Source organism: Lissotriton helveticus, chromosome 3_2, assembly GCF_964261635.1.
Source record: "Lissotriton helveticus chromosome 3_2, aLisHel1.1, whole genome shotgun sequence".
NCBI lineage: Eukaryota > Metazoa > Chordata > Amphibia > Caudata > Salamandridae > Lissotriton > Lissotriton helveticus.
In genome coordinates, this window is record NC_136062.1 from 271,874,983 (window position 1) to 271,887,310 (window position 12,328).

The 12,328-nt window shown below is 44.9% G+C and overlaps 1 protein-coding gene across 6 annotated transcripts in view; it reads right to left on the reverse strand.

Moving 5' to 3' along the window:
- HERC1 (HECT and RLD domain containing E3 ubiquitin protein ligase family member 1) overlaps window positions 1-12,328 on the reverse strand; it is a 2,088,313-nt gene that overhangs the window by 882,781 nt on the left and 1,193,204 nt on the right. For all 6 annotated transcript variants that reach the window (XM_078685198.1, XM_078685199.1, XM_078685195.1 and 3 more), the window contains exon 46: window positions 7,984-8,036. In XM_078685198.1, coding sequence (XP_078541324.1) covers window positions 7,984-8,036 — 53 coding nt within the window. The remainder of the gene's footprint in view (window positions 1-7,983; window positions 8,037-12,328) is intronic.

A 12,328-nucleotide genomic window follows, 5' to 3' on the forward strand; every position in this document is an offset into this window, starting at 1 on the left:
GCTCTCTCTTGCTCAAAGCAATATACAATGAATACAGAGGGACGTTTTCAATGTTTATTGAACCAATGTGATTCTTGCATAGAATATATGTGCTGCAATGATAAATAGACAGAAGCAAATCAAAGTTATAATGAGTATCAAGGCAGTAAATAGAATGTACCATTCCACCATCTTGCTGAAACAGTATGTATATGCAAACATATAGAAAATTATATAACATCTGGAGTATACCTACTATGCAGACTCTAACCTACATGTCTATGGTGTATGTGTATTTTCTGACAAGAATCCCTTGATGGATGATACAACCTCATGACCTGGTGGGTAAGAAATTAGGACTGCATCTTGCTCACGAGCTGGACATCCCACACTGAGATGTTAGTCAGCTGCTGAGCAGAGTCAGAATGCAGTGACCTCTCGATGGAAGCAGAAGAGTCTCTTCTGATTATACCCAGAAACAGATGTTTATTTATAGAAAGAAGCATCCTTGCTCCGGGCTGATTGTTATTAGGATGCCATTGTTTTCATGTTACTGTTCGCTGTGTCGCCATATGGACTAAAATAACACTTTTCACAGAACACCAGAGATCACAGGCTTTTTTCCTTGCAATAAATGCAAGGCATGCAAGAACAGTGGAAACGTACTGACATATGATATTCCAGGAAGGCGACTGCCTTCACTATTTACAGCCTTGGGTGTCTCTGTCAGATGAAGTATATTGGCAGCACTATACATCCAACTAAAAGACACATCTTAGAACACATGAGAGCGATTACAAATAGGGATCCCACATACCCCGTAGCGCGGCATTTTGCATTACACCATGGAAGCGACAGAACCCTATGTTAAGGTTCCTTTTCATAGACCATATACCCATTGGACAGGGAGAGTGAGAGACAGAGTCTTGAGGTTAAGATGTCTTGACCGCCAAACAAAGACACCCTCTGGACTTAATAGTGAGGAAAAATTGGCAGTAGACTTAGGGCAGTAACTATGCTGGACAGAGGTGCATTGATGGCACCGGGTGATCGAGAAGGAGTGTCCAACCATGGTGTCTTGAGATTGCACCAATCACACAGCTTTTCTCCATTCTCAGTTGAGGTGCGATCATCGATTAATATAATGACTGATATCTAGTTCTCATAGAAAAATTACATAATTAGGATAATCTCGCTGCATAATCTGTACCACATCTATGAAATTAATTTGTATACATCACAAGGAACTTTCCTTTCTTCTCTTTTTCATTCTTCTGTCTTATTTGTTTACTCTCTACCCCATACTGCGGTAATGAGTAGATAATCTTTCTGATTAGCACTCTTTAATTACGCTAGCCGGGTTGACTGAAGATGACTGGCAAACTACCCCTTTACGGTTTCTGACCTATTTACACCTTGGAAACCATTGCCTATACAGGGCCCAATTATGTTGTATGATATCTTTACCTAATGCGCATTGTACGAAAATGATTTATAGTAAAATGTGTATATTGATGCTATCTTACGTCTCTGTCACATATTGCAAATGCCCAACATGTACAATGTGCACTTCACAGTGCAGTTAAGGAGAGGTCATTCTTTTCACCCATCCAGGGCTCTATTTTTCAAGGATTATGCATTAACAAACTCTCAGAATTTGTGAGCTTCCTAGCTGGTCTTTTGAGAATACACTAAGAAGCATTGGGATTGTCACACAAATTTCGATTTTCACTAGTCATTGTGCAATTGGTTATGTTTTATATGTTACCCAGAGTGATTTAGAATTTATACTGCAAAAATATCGAATGTGATATTTAGTGTAAACACAAAGATGATAGCCGAGCACAGCACTCACTATTGTGAATGAAATAAAGTTCCACATGTCTTTGCATGTTTTAAGATGGCGACCACAGTAAGGAAGTAAATGACTTGCCTTGAGAGTAGTTCTTTATTATGAACTCACAAATCTCATCCAAAATGAATTGCTTTGTATTGTATACTTAAATGAACTTCACGGCACAAAACCGCGACATTGATAAAGGCGCTTGTCGAAACGCATCTGCTTTCTACACGTTTCAATAAAGGAACAATTCATCTACCCCAAGAGTGGTGGTCGTCTTTGACAGCTGGAGCAGTATAGGCACACATTTACAAAACTACATTTACACAAAGTAAAGGCATATTTACAAGACGCCTAGCAGATATTTTTATATATGGGCCCATATTTACAACGCCACACATAAACCAGGACAGGCCAGATATAGTCGCAAGACTAAAGGTTTTAGTCCTACTTTTGTGCCTGGCCTATACCGGATTTTGCTTCTTAAAATATGGTCACCCTACATAGGCATCTGAGCCATGTCCTTGATGGTGTAATGCTCAGTAAGTAAGGGCAGGAGGAGGCCTCATGACTTCCTCGCTCGCAATGCTGCTGGAGCAGTGCCTCTCTCTCTCCTCCACAGCCGCTAAGGACGTAGCCCTCACCTCTGGGCCCCAACGTCGATGCCTGGCCAGCAGGGCCCCCACGGCCTTTCTGGAAACAAGGCGATATTTATGAGCGTGGACCTGATCCGGGTCCACTCCGCCCGAGTCCTAGATTTCAACATAGTGCCCAACCCAGGCTGACTGGGTTGTTGTGGTCAGGGGGAACCCCCCACTCTGATGAGCAGCCCGGTGACTTGGGCAGGAGCGATCGGAGGACAATCTAGTCCTACTGATGTAAAGATATAATTGTTGTTTATCTAGTAAATTAATTACCATTAAGTCCATGGCTGATTCATAAAGAGGGCTTTACTGAGTGCTTGCAACTCACTAACTCTCCTCAAGGGTGTGATTGCAACCAGAAAGGTTGTCTGAGTTGTAAGACATCTGAGCCCTGCCTTGTGCATAAGCTTGAATAAGACTTCATGAGCGGTGTTAGGACTAGGTTTAAATTCCACAATGGTATGGGTACCATCTTGATGGAGCTGCTCTTTTTGCTCCTTCTAGAAATCCGTTGATCACCAGAAACCTCCTACAATGCCTCCTCTGTAGGCCACCATGGCTAAGAGATATACCTTAAGTGAAGCATATAAAATACTCTCATATAGCAGGTGGAAGTGGTACTCACCCACCAAAGTATCCTGTGTATATTGTCCCAAAGTACAATCATGTAGCAACTGCTTCATTTTATGGTGTAACATTTTCTTGTGGTAGGCCTTCAGGCTTCTCCTAGAACTTCCATGGCTTTCTGTGGAAGCCTGAGGTCCTCCACGGTTGCTGGTTTCAGATAATATACTGACCCCTTAGCATTGTTAACAAGTCCTGATGTCATGGCAGTCTCGATCACTATTCTTCCATTTCCACTAAATCTCAGAAGCTTGTTTGTATGGCCCATACAGGTGTGATTAGGATTAGTGTCATGGTCACCTGTCTAACACCAATGGGAATAAGGGAAAATCATATGCAAATTTCCCTGAGCAGTCTATTAGCAGGGCATTCCTCAGCAACTATTTGTGCAGGTATCTAGATGCTAAGATTAGGCATTTTGCATTATCCTCTGTTGCAAAGAGATTTATTTGTGGTTTGCCCCATTTCTGAAAATTTTTACCCACTATTTGCTGTATTCGTTCCCATCCATGAGACACTTGGTTGTCTGTTTAGCCTGTCCACTTCTGTGGTTTTAATTCCTGGCAGGTGCACAACTACTAGTATTATTCTCTAAATGGTCCACTTTCATATGTCCTGAGCTTCCTGGACCAAGGTTGTGATCTACTTGCCCCGTCTGCTGAAGTAAAACATTGTAGTTGTGTGTTGCCTGTTTGTACGTGAACCGTTTTTACCATGATTTGTTTCTGGATGGCCTTTACAGCCAAGAAGACTGTCCTCAGATCTTGCACATCTATATGGTTCACTGCCCCTTCTGGGCTCCATAGGCACCTAATGTTTAGTTTAGTGTTTGTACCCCACCGTAGCAAACTCCCAGTTGCCTGTGACCACTGACATTGTAGGCAGGTAGGGGGAGGTGTGGCGCCGCGGCCAGGGCGACTGACGCTGGAATCTGGGGTTCAGGGTTCGATCCCCGGCTCCGGCGGCAGGTTAGCCCAGCACCATGCAACTCTGGGCAATAGCTTGCTTAATCTTCCCGACGGCCCCCCAGCGCCTAGAGACCCTAACGGGTGATTGTGCGCTATACAAATGTGGATTATTATTATTATTATTATTAGGCACTTCTGGAGTGGTCTCCTGTGTAATCTTGCATTGGTTGTACAGCTATGTATGATGCCACCATGCACATTATTTTCTCCCTTGTCTCACTGTCAGAGATTTTGTTCGCGCTATATAAAACTGTATAAATAAATAAATAAAGTTGAGTTGCTCTATTTGTGCCAGAATTCTCTTGGTAACTGGAAAGAACTTTACCTCCATGAAGTTTAGCCTTGGTCCCAAAAAAGTATTTTATTTCTCCAATACTGGGGAAGGTTTTTCCAGGTTTCGGGAGGGCATCAATCTGTGGAGCGTTTCCATGACTGTGATTAGGCTCTCCTGGCACTGCTTAAAAGACTTTGCTTGTAGCAGCCTGTCATCCAAGTAAGGATAGGCATGGATCCCCTGTCTCCTCAAATGGCTGCACCTACAGCAAATACACAAAAAGTGATGGATGGAATGCTTGAAGTAATATCTTCCAGCACATTTCAGCATCTACAGTGAGACACTTTGCGAAAATCCTTGGCACAGGGTTTATCCCAAAGGTCAGCGCCCCGAACTGCTAGTGTACCAAGTCCAAGAAGAACTGCAGGAATCTACTGTGACTGTTCCTCAGCACGTGCAGGAAGACATAGTTGAGGTCTATGGTGGCCATGTAGTCACCTTTCTGCAGATGCAGGATAACTCCCTGTAGCATTGCCATTTTGCACGTTCGTACCTTTACAAACTTGTTCAAAGCAAGTAGATCTAAAAAGGGTCTGAGTTTCTTGTTTGGTTTTGATACGAGGAAACAGACTGAGTAGACCCCTTGACCAATCTTTTCTTTCAGGACCCTTTGTACTGCATGTTTGCTTAGAATGTTCTTGATCTCTTGCTACAGACACAGCCTCTTCTCCTTGCTTTTAGCCTGATGTTTGCAGGCCTTCCTAACAGTTCTATACAAGTCTGTTACAGACAATCAAGTCTACAGGTTTTGGGTGAAGTAGGAGCTCCAGTAGCAAGTCACTTATTTGAGTGCCCTGCTCTCACAGAGCAGCGACTCTTCCTTGGAACCGATGCTTTGGCTTTCTGAGGTATTGCCACTGTGATGGCACACTTTGAGAGCTGGGTTGCGGCTGAAGCTGGCATGCGATCCACCTCTAGCAGGCCACCTTCTTTTTGGGAATTGTCCTCCCAGAAAAGGCCCACTGAAACTAAGACACCCATCATCATTGCTGGTGCAATATTTTTTCATTATTTGCAATTAATCGTCCGCTACTTGCCCAAAGAGGTTTTAACCCATAAAAAGGCATATTTACTACTGCCACCTGTACTTCCTGCTTGAACCCAGAGACTCTCAGGGATGCATGCCTTCTTATGTTGGTGCATGCACGCAGCTATCTGCTGGCTGTATCCATATTTTAGACCAGTGCGGGAGATAGTCTTACTCTCCTGTATGACCAACTTTGCCTACTTCTTTTATTGGTCTAAAAGGTGATGCATTAACTCTTCCACCTCAACCCACTGTTTGTGGCATACCTATTGGGCAGCATATTAGAGTTGCATCATTGGGCGGCAGCCGTCCGCTCCATTTTTCACACCACTATCTCCATCTATTTGCTCTCCCTCTTTAGTAGAGGCCTTGTGGAAATGTCTCTTTTGCATGCTGTGATGGAAGTCTGCCACCACGCTATCCCTGATGTAGGCAGGATTGCTGGAAGAATGTCTATACTTCTTTGCCACCCTGGGTGCTACAGCCTTGGCTAAGGCTGATTCACAAAAGGGCTCTCACCCTGGTCCAGGATGCTGGGGAACTTTGGAAGTAACTTGTTCCTGCACCCTGTAGGTGTCCTCTGCCCTTTTAACCAGGGTGTTATAGACCACAATGTCAATGGGGGGAGGTGGGGTTAAAGGTTGAGAGGGGTATTTGTCCTCCCCCTCTTCAGGGGAGTCTTTCTTTATATCCTGCCACCCTCCCCTCTCCTGGGGACTCCTGGTCATGAAAATAACCTTTGTCAAAGTGACGTCCTTTGGTGCTCTTTTCCATAGAACATTTCTTCCTCCTCCTCTTTGTCATTGGAGGCAACAGATAGCTGTGTTCAACCTCCTAACCCTTCTCCCTCTGAGGCTTCAATGGAATGCAAAATCCCTTAAGGACATCATCAAACTCCTTCCTCTTCATGAGGGCCTACATTTCAGCCTCAAGCCTGCATTTTTTCTCTCAGTGTCGAGAGCTCTCTGTGCGGCATGAAGGGCATCATCTTCTGTGCCGATCATTCCTTTTCTCCATGGTCTATGTCCCTCCTGCACTCCTGATCGCCAGTCGAAGACAGTTCCAAGGATTTATCACTAATGGTGTATTTCGACTTTGACCCTTAGAGTTTCTTGAGCTTGCCCTTAATCACTGTTGGTTTCGGTGTCAGGGTTGTCTTGAAGGACTTTGAGCCTGAATGCTTTGGTCAGCCCGACTGGTACCTGTGGCGTTACCTGGTGCTTCTTCATCTCTCTATCTTTTAATGTCTTCTCTCTTTTTTTTGGTGACCTCCTTGATGTGCCACCTATTCCCTGTAGGTACTTTTCATAACTCAACAGGCCATCTTTGTTTTCTTCTGTGACTGTGCCGGGTCTGGTCTGGTGGCTTAGCGGACTAATGCATCCACTGCAGGGGCCTGTGTTCGACCTCATAGTCACAGGTTCAAATCCCGGCAGGTCCACTCAGCCTTTCATCCATCTGAGGTTGATTAAATGAGTACCATTGAGTTGGGTAATGAACTAGGACTGGGTGGTAAATTCTGTTCCGCTTCTGGAATTTGCGGAATTTCGTGTTCCGCGGAGAACGTGAAATTGCCCAAATTGCTGCGTTCCGCAGCTTTGCGGAAGTTTTTGCTTGTTCGCGTTTTCAAAATGTGTGTTTGCGAGATGTTTCTCCCCGAGCACACAAACAGCCATCACGAACAGGAAAAAAGCATCGCGAACAAGCAATTCCACGTGTTCGCGGAATTTCTGCTTGTTCGCTGAGATTTTTTACTGTTTCGCGGAACTTTGCGTAGCGCGACTACGCAAATTCCGCCCACCCCTACAATAAACATCTGTTATTCAGCACCAAGAGATCTTGTTGAGGTGAACGTGCACTTTACAAATACACGTTATGTTATGATAATGTGGGCCAACCTCAGTTTCTCCCTTTTTCTTTATGGTTTTATGGAGGAATTCTGCATATGGGTTACAGCCCTTAGAACTCCGATCCATCTGAAGCAAAGGCTGCAAATCTTGTAGTGTTCTTTCTAGGAAAGCTTGTGGTGGCACTTCTACTCCAAATGTTCATTGCACGACCCACATGGTAGAAACCTTTCCAATGCATCTGAAAAGGTTTTTTAGTCATCTAACCTTCTGTTTCCCTCAGAACTTTTTCGTTTTGGTCAGTGATCCCTCAACCACTTTCCATGCTCCAGCTATGCTTCAAGACTCAAGGGAGGGAAAAACAAATTTAAAGACACCGACCACGTAGAGGGGCTTCTGTGATGGGCATCTGACATCACGAGTAGATGACTGGTCTACAGATGGTCGACATCTCCCAAGTGGAAGGTAAAATGACAATTCAGTACCCAACCACTAGATGGCAGAATGATTCACAGCATGTGAATTCAGAAATTAGAAATCATATTGACTGTATCTAATAAACTGGAAACTCAATGGTCAGTAATACTGTTGGTTGCATTTAAAAGTGTTAAAACATTTCTTCCATGCAGTAATGCACATGCGAAATTAAAAAGAAACAATTTATCCAAAAGTATTCATACTTTTCACAAGTTTAATGAAACAATTACATTGATACTATACCTTCATATACACTGTCCTGCTTGCCAATCAAATCTGGTGCTTGTCCTTTATATCTGCACCAAAATAATGAAAAGTGGGTGTAAAGTGTAAGATAATAACTTGTTTCACACGTAAAATATTTAATAACTAACCATGCTACACAAATGAAGGAACATTCCAAAAAAGAAATGTGAATTCTGCATTTATAGGTCACCCTGTTTGGCCCACTCAGACCCAAAATGAGGTGCAATACGGTTCACCAGACACAGACCTCTCTGTCGGGCATTCAGGAATTGCTGTTGTTCAAAATGTGCAAGTTTGCACTTCTAGTGCCTTACAAATGACTTTTACCAGAACCCCATGTAAGCCCTTTGTTATTCTTTAATGAACAACTGATCCTAACAACCTCACCACATCCATTGCCTTCCCATTCAACCCACCCACAAATTGCATTGATTTACCAATCTCACTGCAAGTTTCACATTTTCAAGTCAGACAATGCTCATTACCCTTGCACTGCTGGTCTCATCCTGACCAAAATGCTGCAATACAATAATCTAGCTGAAGGAATACTTACAGTTCATTGTGGACTGCCTGGTTCGCATGGCTACTAGATAATATGCAAATATGAGCTATTTTAGCACAAGGTGGCGTCTCATTCATGCAAATTCACACACAACCGCGATTCCAAAGGTCTCCAGATTGCCATCACACCTTCTTAAAACTACTTACCTTCATATCATATCACCAAACTGATCTCAAAGCTAATTACTTCGCCCAGATTTCCAACTACTTCGCCCTGAGCCAAATTCTGTCCACAAACATCACCTTCCTGGAGCAAAGTGCCCCTTTTTAGGTCTCGCCTAGACGAAAGCAAAAAGCAAAGCTTTTTGCTGTCTAGGGCGAGACAACTTATGTTGTCACTTCTGGGGGAATGTGGACAGCAGACTGTTACGAGCTTCTCCTGCCGGAGATTTGATCTCGTGGGCGCGCACGTCGCCGTGCCTCATATTTCCATGCGCACACAGGCAGCCCCCACACCCCTGCACACAGATTACACAGGCACACGCTGCAGCCCCCCACCACACATACAGACACGCACGCATACACACGCCGCTGCCCCCTACCTTCCCCCCCCCTGCACAGACACACACCCCCGCCCCATGCATCGGGAGATCGGCCATACCTTCAGGGGAAGGAGCGAGAGTGGCAGCAAAACCGGCAGCTTCCCCCAGACCGGGGGCGCATCCCCGCCAGCCTCCGCAAACATCGCTGAGAGCTGCGGTTGCAGGCCCCCAGCGTAAGAAACAGGCTACCGCACACTGGGAATAGCAAAAGGGGACGAGATCCATGGCGCGCGACACGGCACAGGGAGGCGGTGCGCGCCACGCCTCCGTCGCTGGCTGGAACGTGTGCGCGTGCTCCGCAGCCTCTCGCGAGCACGCCTCCTTCTGGTTGTGGTTTCAATGTTAGATGCAATGGCAACAGAACAGAACAGGCTTGCCGATAACATCTGCGGTCTGCAAGGTGATCGGCTTGTATTTATTTATTTCCCCCTCCACTTTTTACTTTACTTTAATATGCGCGGCGCACGCTTTAGGCATCCCGCTCACTTTATTTATTTATTTCCCGCTCCACTTTTCTCGTGAAGCCCAACGCTCCATTCCTCTCCCTTCTCAACATAAGCATTTGCAATGCAATAGGTCTCGCATTTATGCGAGTCTGAGCTATTGACATTGCAAAGGACAATGCCTTTTATTTACATTTTAAAAACGAAAAGTAAAATAAAAGGCATTGTCATTTGCAATGTCAATAGCTCAAACTCGCGTAAATGCGAGACCTATTGCATTGCAAATGCTTGTTGTATTGGTCGCCCCTACTTTTTGTCTGGTATCTGATGCAATATTAATAGAGGTGTACTGGGTTCCTGCTATCAAGGTCCCCAGTGCGAGATCTCTTTCCCTAAAACTATACATTGTTCCCCCAACTGACAATACCTTTAGCACTCCCTGTAAGTACCTAGTAAATGGTACCCCTACTGCTTAGGGCAAGGAGGCTAAATAGGGTTCCCAAGGACTGCCGCATGTATTGTGCCACCCTAAGGGACCCCACAGCACAAAAATGCAAACCAGACTGCATGCTATGGTGCCAAGAAAAGTGAAGTCACGACATGGCACACCCCCTGTGTGCCATGCCTGCAGACACTGCATGCAGTATAGGTAAGGCATCCCTACAGCAGGACTTACAGCCCTAATGCAGGGTGCACTATACAACATGTGTGGACATATCTGCATGAGTATATATGCCCCTGTGAAATCCAAGTCGATTCTTAGATATTGCAAGTGAAGCCTTTTTAGGTAGATGTGATGGACACTGGTGAAGAAAATAAGTTACTTACCTGTAACTACAATTATCTAGTATTGGTATCTTTCATAGATTCACATGCCTGAATCATTCCCCATCGTCGAGATGGGAGTCCCACGGTAAAATATTCAAGCAGTGCTTTAGAAGCTTCATAGGCTATGATGGCCCAAGACCTTCTAAACAGTAGCTTATCTGTGTCCTTTTTAAAAAAGGACTAAAGGTTGGAATCCAGCCAATCGGCTGTTGGCACTCTAGAACACTCCCAACAGAAGCAAGTTCTCTTCAGATTTTCTAAGCACAAGTGGGAAGTAAGGATCCCAAATGCTAAAGGGAACTGCCTCCATCGGGAGGAGGGTGGGTTCCATGTGAATCTATGAACGATACCAATACTGGATAACCGTAGTTACAGGTAAGTAACTTATTTTCTTATCCAGTATTGGAGTATCTTTCATAGATTCCCATGCCTGAATCAGAATAGCAAGCAGCATCCTAAGTTGTACTGTTGTTAGAGGAAGGAGGGAGACATGTACCTCATAACCCCCAAAGCTATCGAAATATAACAGTGACATTCGTATTCATATTTATCACAATAGAAAGTGAGAGAGAAGCAGATCAGTTGCAAACTCCCAGGAAAACTTTTGATCACATTTGAGCAACTGATGCCGCATGAGTTCCCTACCAGCTCTAATGCATTCCCTAAAGAGCAAGCAAGACAATGTGGCAAGTCCCTGGGTGATGTAATGTTGTCCCTTGTCAGACCTTGGGGTGATGAGGTATTTAAAGATATTGGATTAGACGCCTCACTCACTTATCGTGACATGCTTCATCATAGGCGTCTATCCACACCAGAGTAAGAAGGTACTACCAGGGCGGACTTATAAGACTAGAGGCACAGAGAGAAGGAACTTGAGGAGACTTCCTATAATGGGAAATTGCAGCCAGGTGAACCTTCACTGAAAAGAACGTGTGACTGATTTTGCCAAAGAGAGAGAAGGTATGGTCAAATTTGCTCTGGAGGCATTTTAAGCGGGGGAAGGTTGTTTTGCTCGCACCAGAAAACTAATCGCTTCCACTTTAGGCGGTATGACTTGATAGTGCTATCGGCTCAGGATTTAGCAATAACTTCCCTACACTCCTGGGGGATATCCAGATCCCTTAATTCTAAAACCTCAGAAGCCATGGGTGCAAATGAAGAGATTTCAGGTCTGGATGATGCACTTGGGCCTCGTTTCTCGATGATGGAGATGGAGATGGCTGCAGACGAATGGGCTTCAACTGAGACAGCAGGAAAAGCTCAAGGAAACAGAACTGTCTGGGCCAGAGTGGCGCCATAAGTATCAGGCAACAGCCTTCCAATTACATCTTGGTTAACCGCATGCGTGCGGCCGCGATTTTCGAGCTGTGCGGCTTTTTTTTTAAAAAACGCGTTACATGACGAGCTGAGCTCGTCATAAGCATGTGAGCGGCGCATCTCATGACGAGCTCAGCTTGTCATGCGCATGGAAGGGGTTAATACCCTGGGAATTATGGTTTAACTCTTGTTATTGAAATTGATACAGAGAAAGAAAAAATTCCCCACATACACATTCTGATCGTGTGCTAATAATAGGTGGCATAAAAGCAAATGGGGCCCAAGATAGGCGTATTGCAACACACAAAATACAGCCTGATGAGGATAGCCACGGAATTGCAGAGATAAGGTGAAACAACAACAATAAGAACCTCCCACCCCCCCATCCGACCCCCACACCATCCCGTACAGTGCTCATCCCCCCCAACCATCCCCGCCGCTCCCGTTCACTATGCCTCCCCATCTGTATCTGCTAAGGGTCGGTCTCCTTTGGCTCCGTGAGCCTCAACAGTCGAAGGTATCGAGGACAAGTGATTTCTCTGAATTCCGTGACCAGAAGTGATCGAAATGGTTGCCAAACCTCCTCATATTTATCTCCTTCCCCAGTCATGGCGAGTCATAGCTTCTCCATGCCTAGTACATGCCACAACC